Raw genomic sequence first — 12,027 nt, forward strand, 5'->3', positions numbered from 1 at the left:
GTGTGTGTGTGTGTGTGTGTGTATGTGTATATATATATATATATATTTATATATATATATAAAATGGGCTACATGGGAATTCCATCCATTTTCTTCCTGATTCTCTGTCATATGTGGACGTTCTTTAATCTCGGACTTCTGCACTCTCAGACGTCCCTCTTTTGTCCTTTTTTTGCTTGCAACACACCCTCTCTCTCTCATTGACATCGAAATGTGCCATTCCTCTCCTTTGAATGAGACGGATTGAGGCCCTTATCTCAGCCGAACAGCCGTGCCCTGCCTGTTTCCTGTCGCTCTGAACTCCTCTATTAAGAGCGACAGATACTCATCACGCCGTCAGACCCCTTCATTAAACCCCCCCGGGCGAAACGAGGGCTTATCGAGCCCATCGCAGCCCTCGTTTAATTAGCGGCATTCACAGCTGAATATTTTATCTGGGATGGGATTCCAGGTTGTGCCAGGCTTTTATGAGGGTTTGAAATTAGCCGCAACACAATCGAGAGCAGGTAACGATGATATCTTTGGCGGTCTGTTATTAGGTTTGTCGATGAAACGCATTAGAAGGGTCTGTGCGTTGCTTTTTTTGGGGAAATGAAGCAGAATAATTGTGGAGGAGGAGGGGGAGGAGGAGGAGGAGGAAGAGGTAGGTTTCCACTGCAGCTCTGTCAATTTGTACTCGTCAGTCAAAGAAGCACAGGCGTGCAACAAGATGGATTTTTCTTCTGTCAATCAAAATTTCCTCGCTTTATTCGGTCCTAATTCGCTCTCTGCTTCTTTTGATGCCTCTCCTTCCAGGTTCACCTACGAGATTGCGCCTGTGTTTGTGCTGATGGAGCAGCTGACGCTGAAGAAGATGAGGGAGATTGTCGGCTGGCGTAACGGCGAAGGAGACGGACTTTTCTCACCGGGTAAACTCACCTTCCCAGCATGTGGTTCCTGGAAAGACAATGCTGCAGCAAATAATCACGTTCCCATCTTCTTCCTCCCAAGAGACACTATAGAATCCTGCAGGGATGACATGTTTTTGTAGGTCAACTCCGGAAGTTAGCATCACCTTGACTCCATCAACAAAAATCCAATAGGATTTTCCCATCGGTTTTTAGATTATTGCAGAAAATAATCTCTGTGACCAATAAAAGATTATCATTTGTACACGTTTTGTTCATTAAGATAATCTTTACAACGCTTATGAATTTTGCAGCCTAAAAACAATCGCCAGAAGTAAAAAGCTAATGTTAGGCTATAAACAAACTATACCACGGTCACATGACTTCAACGTCACCATCGCTATGCGTCCGACGACTCTTTTAAAGTTTACTTAAATAACACTAACATTGGAAAATACTATAAATTGTTAAATCTACAAGTCGGAAAGTTTGAGTTGGAATAGTTTGCAAGAGCGTGAGTATAAACAAAACGAGGCTGTAGTAGATGAGTTTTCCTGTTCGGAGTGATGTCGTTTAATTTTACTCCGATAATCTCTGTACTCTCATTTAGCCACTCGTTAGCTGAGTGTCTTTTTCAAGACACATAAAATCTTTTAAAAAATCGCAAGCGGGGTATTACTGATGTGTTTTATGTCGTAGAATAAAACGTGAAAATATCTTGAACTTGTGTTAACCACAGATCTTATTTCAGGCATTTAACCCATTCAAAAAAAAAGCCCATTGACTTCAGGACAATGGAACCGGAAGCGCTAAAATGCTAACTCATTTCCGGGTTTTAGGACTCATGTTTGCAGCACTCTATTAAGATTAAAGATATAGTGACGCCCAAGCTGAAGTATCTCTCAGCCAAGACATGTTTGAGTCCTTCTTTTGTTTTTCACTAAAGCTAAGTGTATTATGCTGCTAGCAAATAAGCTAATCTTATAACCTCCAGTCACATACAGCTCTGTTACACTATTTGTATATTAACAGTTTAATAAAATAGCAGAGTATATATGGTAAAAACACAATGGGGCATGTTGTTACAGGAAAATAATCCAAACCGATATGTGGTGCGAGGCAGAGATACCCTGAAGTGGATTACTTTCCAATAACATCACGTCATGAAGTGTTGTTACATGAGGGGGCGACAGAGAGTCAAACTGAAGTGGATTACTTTCCAATAACATCACTTCATGAAGTGTTGTTATTGGATCCTCCATTCTGAAGACTTACTGACTGACTGTTACACTGACACTGGAGACTCCTTCCATCAATGCTAAATACTAAAAGTCTCCTTACAGAACACCTTAACTTACCAATGATTATACAGTATGTTTGTCTTTGTTAAATAACGACACATTTTTTAATCTATTTATTATTAGCTTTATTTTATATAGAGCGTCCATCATACAAGTCCCTGCGAATGAACTATAGAAACGATAACATATTAGAACGAGTGCGTTAATTCAAACCTAATATAAATTTGGGCTGCTGTTATAAACGATTAATCAACACCCTCTGACCAATCAGATTTGAGAATTTAACAGGTATAAAATGTTAAAACCCGTAAGGCTTCGGGAAACTTTTCCTAGATTCTGATTGGTCGGTGGGGTCAGATGTCAATCACAGTCTGAGGTCCAGATGATTTTTATTTCTACACACAGGTGGTGCTATATCAAACATGTACAGTGTGATGATCGCCCGCTATAAGTATTTCCCCGAGGTCAAAACCAAAGGCATGTCGGCTGCACCGCGCCTCATTCTCTTTACATCAGAACACGTGAGGAACTTGAGCGTCTCGATCATTTAGATTTTGTCCAGATGTGCGCCATGATTTCCTGTAGACTGTAGACTTACTGTGTGTGCGTGTGTGTGTGTGTGTGTGTGTGTGTGTGTGTGTTTGTAGAGTCACTATTCGATCGCCAAAGCTGGAGCGGCCCTGGGTTTCGGTAAAGAAAACGTCATCCTGCTCAGTACCGATGAAAGGTGACAAATCAGTACACATCACTGTGTTTAAACAATAAAACACAATCCCACTGCCAAAAAGTGGCATCTTAGCAAACTCTAAGTATCTTGAATATACTCACATTGGGGTCACGTGTTCCAATAATTGCAAAGTCAGTTGCTTGAACGTTTTTAATTTTTCAAAAAATTGTTTTGAGTGATTGATAAGCTCTCTGTATTGGCATTGCAAAACCACAAGTTTTAATTTTAATGGTTATTATTTTACTTACCTAAATAAAACCTACTTGTCTGGGTAATCTGCTTAATTTTCATTCAGAGGTAATGTCATGTAAACAAGCTGGAGACGGATACGAGTGCAGTTCCGAGTTTTAATGAGAGGCAGGCGGACAAATCCAAATCGTGAGGCAATACCAATATCCAAAAACAGGTGTGGGTCAGGCGATCGACAAAGAGGGTTGACAGGGCAAAGGCAGAACATGAAAACCGAGAAACTGGGAACAAGATCAAAGAACCGGAAACGAGAGCACAGGACAAAGGCTCGGTACGGCTAAGGCGGCAAACACTGAAGCTCAATACTTCGCGACGTGACAATGAAGTACAAGAGGTTTAAATACACAAACCGGGCATAACGCAGAACAGCTGAGACACGTTAGGGACAACCAATAACATTACAGGGTGGAGACAGGACAGAAACCAAAACACATCCGTAACCGTAACCGTAAACGCAGTCAACGCTTTGGGCTGCTCAGCGCACGAGGGGAAATATTTGACAAATATTTTCAGGCATGGTCATTAACTTCACTATTTACAAATTTTACCCGTCTGCCTTTATCCGAATATCTTTAGATGATGAACATCGGATGTCTCCAAACTTTTGACTGCTAGTATACATTGCCCAACTTCTTCTTTAGTAGATCCTAACTGTAATTGAATTCAGCAATCACAGACACTTCTCTCTGTGTTTCTCTAGAAAAAAGACTACTTTTGACAGTTTTGCTGATGTAACGTGGTGTGTTTCAGGGGTCGGGTCATACCTGCAGACCTGGAGGCTAAAATCATCAGCGCCAAACAGAAGGTGAGTGCAGGAGTCCAGGTGTTATAGAGAAATCGGTTCTTCGAGCTGTTCAGCGTGAGTGTGTGTGGGTAGGCTTAACTTCTGCTCTAATGGAGCTCAATGGATCAATAGAGCGGCATGACGAGCCCGTCTTCATCTGACAGATGGACTGCAGTTCATTAGCTCTGCCTTGTTTGCTTCATTACCCAGATGCCATTCTAACTCAATAAATGGAGCCTTAACTGGGCAGTACCTGTCTTTAAAGTTGATTTTATGTTTCACGTGTGTGTGATATAGGGTTATGTTCCACTCTTTGTGAACGCGACAGCCGGTACTACAGTGTACGGAGCGTTTGACCCCATCAACGACATCGCAGACATCTGCGAGAAATACAACATGTGGCTCCATGTGGACGTAAGACTTCTTTACACTTTCTTAACACCGTGAACTGCCAAGAACTTGCGATCCTGGGAAGAACATTTTCTGTATGATGCCTAACAATCCCACAAGGACAGGAGTTTGAAACTCGCTAAACACGCGCAGTTAACTAAGAGTTACGATGGCACTTTAGTGTTAGTGAGCTATTCCTATTTATTTTTTAATTGCTAGCTAGATGATTGCTAACTGGGGCCTTCTTCTGCTAAAAAACTAAATAAGGTTCCAGATTTTTCTGACAGGTTTATATTTACTATATAATATATAATAAATAAATAGTACAAAAGAGGATAAAAAAATATTAAAGTAACAACAACACTAATAATAATAATAATAATAATAATAATAATAATAATAATAATAATGATAATAATTCAAGCTGCAAGCAGCATTTTCAGGGGCCAAGCACCCAGACTTGGTGAGTCGCACATTCACAGACGTGCTACAGTTGTTGCCTTCGACGCGCTATAATTGTTGATTTGTTCATTTATTTATGTTTTCTTCTCATCAATCTTGGCTTTTGTCCCACATTGTGCAAGTTTAGATACCTCTCAAGATGACGTGAACCAAATTTGGTGAAGATTGAACAAACTTTGGAGGAGGTATAGCAAAAATAGCAGTTAGATGGAAGCATTTTTAGCATGTTATTGTAACTTGTGACCAGTAGGTGGTTGCTGGAACAAAATTTGTTGCATAGCCTCAGGTCATGGTCCTGAAGCTGACTACAAAGTTTTGTGTCAGTGCGCAAAGTCATTGCTAGGATACAGCCTCACTTCCTGTTTGCCGGCTTTGCTGTCATATTCATTGTCCCATTACAGGCAAAAAGTTTGGAGTATTCAAAATACTTTTGTGAGGCTTACTCTGAAGATGATCTGTGCCAAATTTGGGGATGATTGGAGAAAATGTGCAGGAGGAGTAGCTAAAAAACAGTTTTTGAAACTAACTCCAAGATGGTGGAAGATCTAATTAGGCAGAAATCGATGTCATAGGGTGCTTTGACGTCGTCTTGACCCTGGGAATCCAGAGATGCCTGGATTTTAAATTTTGGACACGGTTCAAAAGTTATTACCATAAACATACTTCCATATAGGCCAAAATTTGCCCGATGGTGATGCGAGAGTTGGCAGTACTTGGCCAAAATTTGGTCAGAATGTTCCTTAGACCCTTCCCAATCAGTGTGCCAAATTTTACAACTTTTTACCAGACGGTTCTATGGGCTGCCATAGATACACTAGATAGAAGAAGAAGAAGAAGAAGAAGAAGAAGAGGAAGAAATTCGAAGAAACAGTAGAATAACAATAGGGTGCCTAATAATAATAATAATAATAATAATAATAATAATAATAATAATAATACATTTTTTTAAGTTACAGTTGCTGGTTTGGCTGCTATAAAATCCTGTTACATAAGTTGCACACATGAAGTGAAATACTACTGCAATGTACACAGAATAAATTGAGAAAATGCATAATTGCACAATTGAATAAAAACCACAAATTCTTCACTTATATAATCTCCCATTAATTTGATTTAAATTCATTTCTTTGATTTAGAATATTTTTTTTGTTAAAAGAGTTTTCTTATTTTAAAGACTTTTCCATCCATCTATTCATCTTCTTTACCGCTTATCCTTCCTTCAGGGTCACGGGGAAACCTGAAGCCTATCCCAGGGAGCATGGGGCACAAGGCGGGGTACACCCTGGACAGGGTGCCAATATTTTAAAGACATTTTTCTTTTGTAATACTTTTCCAAACAGAACATTCTCAGTTTCTCATTAGTTTTATTTTTACTTGTAGCCTGCACTCATTACATTAAACAAATTACACAGTTTATTGATATATTTCCATCCAGTTATTTCAGAATTGCCCTTTTCTTTACATTTTTTGGCTCAAATGTAATTCCTTAATCTGTCAACCCCTGATTGTTGTAATGAATTCTGGATGTAATGATTTACGCTCTGATTATTTGCGTCTTCGATATTCAGAGAGGATGAAGAACCTTTTTGAATATTTTAACCGTTGTCAGTATTTGAGTTCTTGAGTGTTGAACAGTGGAAGATGATGAAGTGAGACAAGAACAAATTAAACAAACTTGTGTACTGAGAAACATTCGTCGTATTAATAAACTAATCAAACTTTTTTGGACATTGTGTATGTTTATGTAACACACATTTCCCCAATTCCTTTCCTTGCGTGCCTTTCCTGTCAGGCAAAACTTTGTCATTGTTAAATGGAAAGCCAAGATGGGCTGCAGCAGCCATTTTTCTAACCTGCTATTGTGTTACAACCTGCTACAAACTGTGTGTGATTTTAGGGTGCATGGGGTGGCAGTCTGCTGATGTCAAGGAAGCATCGTCACAAGCTGAACGGCGTCGAGAGGTAAAATGTTTTTTAAACACAAGGCTGTGATCATCTTCTTGAGTACAGTCAAGCTCTGGACAGAAATCAGACAAATCGAACACATGACACTTTCACTGTTCAAGTGATTAAAGACCTGAGAACTTTGTTCCTAGGCAACTGGGTAATGTGGAGGCCAAAAAACTTACTGGAAATCAAGCTAAAGATTTAGCTAGCTAACTAGTCATAATATGAACAATGTGAAGGGACAGGGAGTGTAGAAATAAGATAGAAATGTTGGGAATATTAACATTTATCGGACTGAGTTCGCCATATTGAGAAAGTCAAAATGGTCAGAATAGATTTTCTTGGCGCAGACCGACATTAATAACAACATATCCTCAAACAAAATGAAATGGAGGAACTATGACACATGACTTATGCTATCTGCTACTATCTATGATTTTTAGAATAACCCCGTAATAGGCAGTCCAGAGTCAGCAACATGAAGTCGTCCAGCATACAGTCTAGCAACTCGTTTTCGAACGCACGTTTGTTTAATTGTGTTTGATGCAGCAGGTGCGTTTCCAGGGTTGCCAAGTTTCAGCAAAATTTCCATACTAACTACACCTACAACTACAACCACGCAAAAACCTATCCCAACAATTCAAGAAAAAGGAAGGCACATTTAGACACACAATATGCAGTTACACTTTGTTTGTTTAAATTTATTCGATTTAATTCTGATTATTGGATATCAAAAAAGATCTCGGCAATCTCAGAGTATTTTTTACATAGCCCAATCTGGCAACATTTCTGTTTATAGCGCAAGCATGGGGCACCGTGGGTCCTGTCCCAATGGGCCTCTATTAGTGCTTGTTGCAGTTCCATTTTTGACCACTAGGTGCAATAATAACTCTGGAAGCTAAGTGAAGCTAAGTGAACACCCCAGATAGACAAGCAAACCAACAGAGCATCAGCTTATGATCAAAAGCTGCATTTTTAATCATTTGTCAATCGAAAGAAGAAATTAAGAAAAAGTATTTCAACTCAAGTTGTGAATGAGGAATTTGCTAACATTTGCTTGATGTATATCCCTATAGACAAGGTGCCACTGGTCAAAATTCGCAGAGCTGTCAGGAAAATTTGCTTTTGAAATTAATCAGTATCATAAGATTGAAGATGTGAATGTAATCCTCTGACATCATGAAACCCATAGCATCTTTCACACCTTCAGACTCCAGCAACAGTCATGTGACCTTAACTTGGTTCATGATGTCATGTAGGTGTGGCATCACACACACACACACACACACACACACACACTCAATGGCCCAGACGTAATCAATACAGATTTTTAGACGCCGTATATATATTATACTTTCAGAGCGAACTCGGTCACGTGGAACCCACACAAGATGATGGGAGTGCCACTGCAGTGTTCAGCCATCCTGGTCAGAGAGAAGGTAACCATGACAACAAGAGCAAACTAAAGAGAGACATTGGCAATAGGAAATGTTTTTGATTTTGTAGTCCATTTTTAAGTGTTTAAAACCAACTGTGTTTGTAGAGACCTGCTGTTCTTTTTCTATAACACCATGTCCTGAACCTCTTATATGACAACAATTTGCCAGTGATAACATTTTTTTATTTATTAAAGAACAATATTGTACTTTTTTTTTTTAAACCCTGTATACTGTAGTTTTATTTAATTTCGTGGAAAGTAAGCTAATCAAGTTAGTTCCTGTTATCATGTAGAAGTTATAAACAGTTATTCCTTCACCAGCCTTTTTGTGTGTGTGTGTGTTTCAAATGAAAATATTTACTAGGGATGCACCGATACTAAATTTCTTAGCCGATTCCGATAACCGATTCAGAGTGATATCGCCTGATATCGATAACCGATACCGGTAGTTCTGCCTTTTATGTCTTGTTTTAATTTAAAAATAATTAATTCCACAATTCTGAAGGAAATGCACATAAAAACTTCATTCTCTCCATTTCAACAAGTTGTTTCACAGTAACTGGTCTCGTACACAGAAAACACATTACTCTAATTAACACATGAACTCAATTCTGAAGATTAAAGTAAGATTATTAACTTATTGAATGGGATTAATTCATATTAACATGGACAGAAATGTAAAAACCTCCTGTTAGTCTCACATTCACTCTCCACAAACACAAGCATTTCTACTTCACCACTGAACATCTAACTGGTCATATATAATATCAACTGTTTTAGGAACATTTTTATGAACATAATTAACATTAACAGGATAAGAAACATACTACTATACAAATATACTTTTCTGTGCAATATATACTTTTTTGTCAACTCATCTTCATGTAAATCTTTCAGCGGTGTGCTGGCCCTTTAATTCGGCGCGAGCAGCGCGGCAAAAAAAATTAACATCGCCGAAACTCTCGCTTCAATGCTGCTCACTTCCGGTGTAAAATTTTATCAGTGCAGAGATTACAGAGATTACAAACTGCAGTTTTGTCATTATTCCACACAAGAGACGTCATCTTTACACACAGCACGAAATCCATGTTTTCCCGCCCTCTTCTTATTGACAGGATATCTGATCACCAGATGTTTTTAAACTATATAGCATGATAAATAGCCTTTATCGGCCGATACATCGGTGCATCTTTAATATTTACACTTTCGTTTGAAATATTTCATATAAAATTGATCTAAAGATTGATTTGAAACCATGTACAAAATGAAGTTCATAACTTGATTTAACAGCAGTGATGTGTCGCTCGTGTGTTTCAGGGAATTCTGCAGGGCTGTAACTCCATGTGTGCAGGTTACCTGTTCCAGCCTGATAAACAGTACGATGTGACGTATGATACGGGAGATAAAGCCATCCAGTGTGGCAGACACGTGGACATCTTCAAATTCTGGCTCATGTGGAAGGCCAAGGTGGGTTACAGCTGCTATGTTTCTTTATTTATTCATTTTTTAAATTAAGAAAAATATATGTATATTTCATCATAAATTGTTTCAGAAATGAAAACAAAGTTTACGATAAAACAAAGGCAACATGAGTAAACACAAAATACAGTTTTTAAATGATAATGTTATTTGTTGAAGCAAAAAAGTTATCCAATACCAACTGGGCCTGTGTGGAAATGTATTTGACCCCGTAGGTACTAATTCCCCAAATCTATGAAAGTGCATTGATAATGGGGTTCAGCTGGACTAGACACAACCGGACCTGATTACTGCAAACCCTGTTCAATCACATCAGCACTTAAATAGAACTTTTTCAGCAGTATGAAGTTGGTTAAGAGATCTTACCCAGTAACACTCTACGGCAAAGTTGAAAGAAATTCCAGAAATGATGAGGAAGAAGGTGATTGAAATACATCAGTCTGGGAAGGGTTACAAAGCTATTTCAGAGGCTCTGAGACTCCAAAGAACCACAGTGAGAGTCATTATCTCCAAATGGGAAAACTCAGAAGTGGCTGATCTTCCACAATTCCTCCAAGAGCACAGCAACTACTCTTCCAGGAAGTCACAAAAGAGCCAAGGACAACATTAAAGGACCTACAGGCCTCTCTTGCATCAATAACGGTCACTGGTCATGACTCCACTATCAGAAAAACACTGGGCAAAAATGGCGTCCGTGGAAGAGTGGCGAGGTGAAACCCACTGATAACTCAGAAGAACATAAGATAAGGCTCGTCTGGATTTTGCCAAAACACACCTTGATGATCCTCAAACCTTTTTGGAGAATGTTCTGTGGGTTGATGAGTTGAAAGTGGAACTGTTTGGAAGACAGGAGTCCCTTTACATCTGGCGTAAACCAAACACCGAATTCCACAAGAAGAACATTATAGCCACGGTCAAGCATGGTGGTGGAAGTGTGATGGTGTGGGGATGCTTCGCTGCTTCAGGATCTGGGCAACGTGCAATAATTGAGGGAAACATGAAGTCTGCTCTCTACCAGAAAATCCAAAAGGAGCATGTCCGGTCTTCAGTCTGTAAATTGAAACTTAATCTCAACTGGATTACGCAGCAAGACAATGATCCAAAACATATTAGTAAATAATAGTCCTAGAAGTAAGTGAAAGACTGATCTCCGGTTATCGGACACGTTTGGTTGCAGGTATTTCTGCTAACGGTGGCACAACCAGATTTTAAGTTTAAGGGGGCAATCAGTTTTTCACATGGGTGATAGGTGTTGGATAACTTTTTTTTGTGTCTTCTTCAATAAATAAATAAATAAATAAATAAATAAATAAATAAATAAATAAAAAACTGTATTGTGTGTTTACTCAGGTTGCCTTTGCTTTATGATGTATTTTGTTTAAAGACCTAAAACTCTTTAGTATGTGAGATGCACAAAAACAGAAGAAACCAGCACTGTAAATGTCACATCTGGCCTGGCCCTAACACTCGTGACTTCCAAACTCAGTACTCCACTCAGCCTGTCTTTATTAATCACTTTCCATATACAGGATGGCTCTCAGCTGCTACGTTGAGTAATTATTTCCTTGATGGAATTCTTCTGTTGCTTCTGTAACTTGAGGGGCAGAATGCGTGTGTGTGTGTGTGTGTGAGAGAGAGAGAGAGAGAGAGAGAGAGAATACACATTGATTATTCTCTGTACAGGGAACAGTTGGATTTGAGCAGCATGTCGACCGGTGTCTGGAGCTCTCTGAGTATCTCTACAACAAGATCAAGAATCGCGAGGGTTACCAGATGGTCATGCAAGGAGAGGTAACACACACACACACACACACACAGACTTTTCTCTTTCTGTTTTTTATTTCTCATCGTCACTTTACCTCTCACTTTTGTACTTTTAATACCCTTTCTGTCATTCTTTCTTTCCCTTTTTCACTCTTCTGTCTCTCTTCCCCCTTTCACATTCTTCTTCCTTCTGGTCTCTGTTCCACTTTTTGTGATTTTTTTTCTCTCTTCTTCCTTTCTTTTTTCTGCCTCCTTTCTTTCCTATTTTTCCCCCCCTATCTTTTACCCACCACTCTTATATATTTACCCTCTCCCTGGTTCTTACTCTTTCCGCCTTATCTCACCTCTCTACCTCACTTCTTTTATTCACACTCATTCTCTCCTTCTGTCTTTCTCCTTATTTACTTCTGGGCCTCCTTTTTCTTTTCTTCTTTATTTCCCTTCTATTTGACTCTTTCCTCATTCTCTCTCTGTCTCCAGCCCCAGCACACCAACGTGTGTTTCTGGTACATTCCACCCAGTTTGAGGAACATCCCAGACGGAGAGGAGAGAAGGGAACGACTGCACAAGGTTATTCTCACACACCTATCATCACACAC

General features: G+C 39.2%; 1 protein-coding gene across 4 annotated transcripts in view; it reads left to right on the forward strand.

Annotated features, from left to right (window-relative positions):
- The window catches only part of gad1b (glutamate decarboxylase 1b), a 40,256-nt gene that overhangs the window by 24,630 nt on the left and 3,599 nt on the right, over nt 1–12,027 (forward strand). For 3 of the 4 annotated variants that reach the window (XM_017479356.3, XM_017479355.3, XM_053683747.1), the window contains 10 exons: nt 796–908; nt 2,594–2,709; nt 2,836–2,915; nt 3,915–3,969; nt 4,246–4,362; nt 6,698–6,762; nt 8,108–8,186; nt 9,503–9,652; nt 11,348–11,455; nt 11,909–11,998. In XM_017479356.3, coding sequence (XP_017334845.1) covers nt 796–908; nt 2,594–2,709; nt 2,836–2,915; nt 3,915–3,969; nt 4,246–4,362; nt 6,698–6,762; nt 8,108–8,186; nt 9,503–9,652; nt 11,348–11,455; nt 11,909–11,998 — 973 coding nt within the window. Of the gene's footprint in view, nt 1–795; nt 909–946; nt 1,402–2,593; nt 2,710–2,835; nt 2,916–3,914; nt 3,970–4,245; nt 4,363–6,697; nt 6,763–8,107; nt 8,187–9,502; nt 9,653–11,347; nt 11,456–11,908; nt 11,999–12,027 lie in introns of those variants that run through there. The other variant, XM_053683748.1, reaches the window with a different exon arrangement.

The sequence above is a fragment of the Ictalurus punctatus genome, chromosome 11 (assembly GCF_001660625.3).
Source record: "Ictalurus punctatus breed USDA103 chromosome 11, Coco_2.0, whole genome shotgun sequence".
NCBI classification, from domain to species: Eukaryota; Metazoa; Chordata; class Actinopteri; order Siluriformes; family Ictaluridae; genus Ictalurus; species Ictalurus punctatus.